Source organism: Sphaeroforma arctica, assembly GCF_001186125.1.
Source record: "Sphaeroforma arctica JP610 unplaced genomic scaffold supercont1.1070, whole genome shotgun sequence".
In the NCBI taxonomy this organism is placed as follows: domain Eukaryota; class Ichthyosporea; order Ichthyophonida; genus Sphaeroforma; species Sphaeroforma arctica.
Window position 1 is genome coordinate 5,355 of NW_014039488.1, and position 6,233 is coordinate 11,587.

General features: G+C 40.7%; 1 protein-coding gene across 1 annotated transcript; it reads right to left on the reverse strand.

Moving 5' to 3' along the window:
• Window positions 1–234: 234 nt before the first annotated feature.
• On the reverse strand, window positions 235–5,725 carry SARC_09878 (transcription elongation factor S-II; the record flags this gene model as incomplete). The annotated part of the gene is made up of 8 exons (XM_014296092.1): window positions 235–353; window positions 862–1,083; window positions 1,253–1,349; window positions 2,026–2,128; window positions 2,393–2,555; window positions 3,543–3,631; window positions 5,270–5,387; window positions 5,657–5,725. The coding sequence occupies 8 exons, from the start codon at window positions 5,723–5,725 to the stop codon at window positions 345–347; spliced, it is 870 nt and encodes a 289-aa protein (XP_014151567.1). The 3' UTR covers window positions 235–344.
• Between the last annotated feature and the right edge of the window lie 508 nt (window positions 5,726–6,233).

A 6,233-nucleotide genomic window follows, 5' to 3' on the forward strand; every position in this document is an offset into this window, starting at 1 on the left:
GCTAAGCTGGTTGATCCCGTCGGGGCTGAAGCACTCGAGCGCAGAGTTGGAGTGTGTTGTAATGCATAAGCTCGGGTTGTGCTTGTGCTGGATGTATGTTGTGCGTGTGCGTGTGGGTGAGAGAGAGAGTGATAGCAGTTGCGTCCTAGATCTGTGTGTGGTGCTGTTTCGTACAGTTGTATATATAACACACTGTACTCGAGACTTGTACTTGTACGCTGCTGTGTGGCGATGTAGTGTCAAGTGGTGGTGTGGCGGTGTATTGGGTTTGGACTGTTTCACGAGAGATGCGGGTACGAGCCGTCTAAGTGCAGCCAAAGAGAAGCCGTTCCTCTACAGCCCCTTCAACAGAACTATTGGTGTCGGAAGACAAACATGGCACAAATTAATAAAGCACCAACAAAAGTGTATGTCACATTCAAGACGATAAATGGGTGTAGAAAAGGTGGAAGAGATACACTAATAATGATATTGTAGGTTAACGGACAGAAGGGCTTCATATTCAGAAGAAAAACTCTTTTATAAATCAAACGACACTGCATGTACTTTCATATCGAATACGGATACGGATAACAGACAGAAATTCCTCGTATTCAGTGATACATACATATACACGAATAAATTCAGATATGATTACTTAACATATATATCTACGAATATTATATACATATATATATATATATATATACATACATACATACATACAATATATATATATACATATACATGCATGTCCATGTCTATATACTTAAAACAATTCTTACCACCACTAAGCCACGCAGCAAAGAGACAGAATACAAGAGTACAAACCCCGAAGTCGCACACATCCCATCCACAAGCCTGTGTACAAAAACACCCTACCTTCCACTTGTTGCCGCACACATTACAGGTTACAAACGTCGTCATGGGCTCATCGGCACTGCGTGTCTGCATCTGGAAGAAGGAGGTATCGTTTTTCTTGCACTTGCCACATTGGAACTGGTGTGTCTGTGTGCGATTCGCCACATTGCCAATCTGTGCATCCATCTCCGCCTCTTTCTTCGCGCGCTCAATCTCCGCTAGGATGTCTTTGTTGGCGAGTTCCTGGAGATCGCATGCGTGCATATGCATGTATGCATGTAGCGTAGGAGGGTTAGGGTTTCCATACAGACAGACCACTCTTCGGTGTATACAGACCATTGCGATACGTTGATATACTTTGGTGCTATCTATGGTTGGTATGAGGTAACACGGTAGCTCGACTGGGACATACCTGTGTGGACATGGTGGCCAGTTGTTTGGCTGAGATGTCGCCCTCCAGCACCCGTTTGCGTAGGTCGTGGTTCTTTACATCTTGTAGATTTGAACGTCTGCAGTGGGGTTCAAGGTAGGTAGTTTTAGGGTAGGTAGGTTTTTTTTTGAATGAACCACTCAGAGGTGAACGAAGTAGAGCTATACATGATATGGTATGGAATGGTATAGTATAACATTGTGTGATATGAATCTCGCATCAAGAAGGTTGACAGTTACCGGAGGGCAGGCAGTTAGCGCCACAGGCAGCCCAGAATATATTAAATACATGGATACTTAGATACATACATACACACACACATGCACACATACATACACACACACAAGCATACAAACATACATACATACATAGATAAATTCACACATGCATACATAAATACATACATTCACACATACATACATACATACATACATCCATACTTACATTCACATATACATACATGCAACCATGATAAGCAATTGCAGAAACCTATAGCTATCGCACTGTACAAACGTGAAACAAAAGCACACTCACTGAAACAAAGGGTATCAATTACAATACCCTACCACGACAGGACAAACAGCCCAGATATGAACACAGGGACACTGAGGTGTTTACACATCTACTCCTGACTAGATTTAAACTTTTGGTCATATGTACACAAGGACACTACGAGGTGTTTACATACCTACTCCTGCCTAGATTTTAAACTTTTGGTCGTATGTACACATGAACACTGAAAGGTGTTTACATACCTACTCCTGACTAGGTTTTTGTACTTTTGGTCAACCCCGGGGTGGAGCTCGAATATGGCAGTCTCCAAAGAGGAGGCGATATTCCCAACATCGTACTGACTGGCTGCATAATATGAATACACACACATACACACAGAGAGAGAGAGAGATATGCATACGGTCAAGTGAATGTATGTAGATCAGAGAACTTGAAATAGTAGTACTATGCATAGTGAGGTAAATGAACTGAGGCAAAAACTCATATGTATATGTATATATGATCAAATGCGTATATACGTATAAACGTATATATATATATATATATATATATGCGTATATATAAATATACATATGTATATATATATTTAAATATAGATACAATACCTACCATTCTCATCTGTCTTTAGTGCATTCGCCAGCATAGTCCGGCACGTGTCGCGTGTAGCGTTGCCAGTCTTCACCACTCCCGCCACTTCCACAGACACCCTTCGTTTTATTGCGTTGTTCGTGGGCTGTGCTGGTGCCGCGGGCTTGGGTGGTTCTGGCTTTACCTACAGAGTGTGAAGAAGATGCAGTATTACAGTTAGAATATAGATAATTATGGAATTACGCTCTACTTACACAAGGTAAAGATACAGCTGACATAGAGGCATGAATAGTTGTGATCAAAATGCAAAATGTATGGATACGATTTGAAATAGAGACACATACATGGAGCTGTTTTTAAATACAGAATGTAAATATTCGTCAAAATAGATATATGAAATAGCGACGTTTTACTTCCAGAATGGCTATACCTTCAGCATGTATATGTACAGTTGAGATAGATACATAAATGGCTCGTTATTTGCTCACACCATCTGACTATACGGATAAACCGCAAGCACGTAAACAGACTATTGCATAGTATGTACATTATATTATACCTATATATGGAGAGAAAGAATTTGAGTCGACTAACGTTTCACCTAACGTATGTGCGTATACGGTTTTGAGATAGAAGGATCCTCCTATATGAGAAGAGCTCTTTTCTTAACTTGTTTCGCGTCAGGAGGTTTATAGTGTGAGAATATGAATGTGAACTGTCTTGACGAAAGAGGTTTAGAACACAACTGCCGTTGCATTAGTATGTGCAAAGCACGCTGTAACAAACTCACAAGTACACTCTTTTTAAAGTATATACAAACTCACAAGTACACTCTTTTTAAAGTATATACAAACTCACAAGTACACTCTTTTTAATGTATATACAAACTCACAAGTACACTAATTTCAATGTATATACAAACTCACAAGTACACTCTTTTCAATGTATATACAAACTCGCAAGTAAGCTCTTTTTAAAGTATATACAAACACAGTCGTGGTCAGTAGCATAGTGCTAACTCATACAGGGACACAAACTTGAGAACACGTCCCAGTTATATTCCTCAGGACTAGGCGATGCGAGAACTATACATGTATGTACCACCACGCACCACTTGGCTGTGGATTTGGAATTGATTTTGGAAACTATACATGTATGTACAACTACACACCTTGGGCTGTGGTTTCGGACTTGTCGTTGGGACTGAGCTCTCAGTGGCAGGAGGTGCACTCGCCACGGAAGGCTGCGAGGACAGGGCAGCTGGGTTGTGATATAAGTATAATGTGGTTTTAGTGTTAAATTGAAGTATGTTGTGATACAGATATATTCTGGTTTTAGTGTTCAATTGAAGTTTGTTGAGATACAAATACATTGTGGTTTAAGTGTTTAATTGAAGTGTGGTGTGATACAGATATGTTTGGGTTTAAAGTTAAATTGAAGTGGGTTGTGATACAAAAAATATTGTGGTTTTAGTGTTAAATTGAAGTATGAGGACAAACCCCCCCCCTCCCCCCCCGGACTAATATCTTAGGTATAGTAATTCAATTTAAATAATGAGGACAAAAAGCCCGAATAAAAATATTGAGGTATCTATATTAGATTAAAGTATGAGTGCAAAAAAGCCCCGAATAATATCTAAGTAACTGAAGCAGAAGGGGGGTACAGTGAAAAAGCAAGGGCACGCTCACGGGTACAGAAATCTATACTGAGATACTGGGATATGCGTATGGTACGGATATCTATACTAAGATACTGGGATATGCGTGTGTACGTGAATAGACAAGGAGAAGCATGTACTACAGAAGGATACTACTGAGACTCTGAGATATGCGTGTGTACGTGAATAGACAAGGAGAAGCATGTACAACGGAAGGATACTACTGAGACTCTGAGATATGCGTATGACACAGATATCTATACTAAGATACTGGGATATGCGTATGATACAGATATCTATACTAAGATACTGGGATATATGTGTGTACGTGAAAAGACAAGGAGAAGCATGTGCACAGAACAATATATGGAAACAGCCGGTAATACAGTCTTTATAACCACATGGAGAGACAGCTTGCGCGTATCAACCAATCTGGAGCATTGAGTACGAGACCATATCGGTTGCCATATAAAGAGCTGACAAATATACGAGCCTCAGAGAAACTAAGCCAGCATGGAGTGTATCCCTTATATGGTATGGCTATGTTACCGCTACTATACAGTTGACATGCAAAGCCCAGCCTGAAAGAAGCAGGTATGGGTAGATATAATAGGTACATGTATACTTGAAGTGCCTGACAGGGAGTAGGAATAGATATACACTGGATGTCGCCTACATGGTATAATGATGAATATATATTTGAAGTGTCGTACAGAGTATATATATTAATATATACTTAATATGACTGCGGTGAGTACTCACATTGCACATTGGCATATGCATGTGGTATTGATGTTCATCTATCTATATGTACATCGATATACATATAACACATATACACACATGCCATATATATATATATATATGCATTCATAAACGTACATTGTACATGCCCATGTGGATACCCCCGGGATATCAGGCGCGGGGACGGAACAACTAAACTAACACATGACAGTTACATCTTCAGTGTATGTTAGCATGACGTAGGTGTGATCTATGCATGCAGTACGTGGACAGGCCATGTTATATGTATGTATGCATCCTGTGGGTTTGGTGCATGCAGTATGTGGACAGGCCATGTTATATGTATGTATGCATCCTGTGGGTTTGGTGCATCCATGCATCATATCTAAATTCTGCCCGTGTACCAGCTAGATATATATATGTATATATATATATATATATAAACCCTAAAACCCTAAAACATATATATATGTATATATATACGTAGATAGACTCACCTCCGCCCGCACCAGCAATCTTCTTCCAGTCGGCTATGATGTCCATGCATTTCTTCTTCACATCAGAATCTGAAGTCGCCTTCTTAAGCTTTTGCAGTGTCTTGCCGATCTTAGTTTCCTGTGCATTTGGAACGTACGGGGACATTCACAAAGTTACTTGCCAAACCCATCATCTCATAAGCATACTTGTTAAACCAATCCTCTAGTAAACACACTTGTTAAACCCATCATCTCATAAGCACACTTGTTAAACCGATCCTCTAATAAGGCACATGGGAGTTGCGTAAACAGGTGCGTCTGTGACAGTCTTCTGCACAAGCAGGTACTACTCTTTAAGCTTCAATTACGCATTTCAGTACTTTCAGTTTGTCGTGTACGTATAAATACTCCAGGCATGCAAGGCGCACCCTTCACACGGATGTAGACGTATATTAACCAACCACCGATAGCCCACATGTACACATGAATAGCACACCCTTCACACGGATGTAGACGTACATGAACCAACCACCGATAGCCTGCACATACACGTGAATAGCACACCCTTCACACGGATGTAGACGTACACGAACCAACCACCGATAGCCCACATATACACGTGAATAGCACACCCTTTACACAGATGTAGACGTATATTAACTAACCACCGATAGCCTGCATATACACGTGAATAGCACACCCTTCACACGGATGTAGACGTACATTAATCAACCACCGATAGCCCACATATACACGTGAATAGCACACCCTTTACACGGATGTAGACGTACACGAGCCAACCACCGATAGCCCACATATACACGTGAATAGCACACCCTTCACACGGATGTAGACGTACATTAACCAACCACCGATAGCCCACATATACACGTGAATAGCACACCCTTCACACAGATGTAGACGTGTAATACAGCCACACAAACAGATACCTACATCAGGCAGTCATATTTACCGCACAAACACC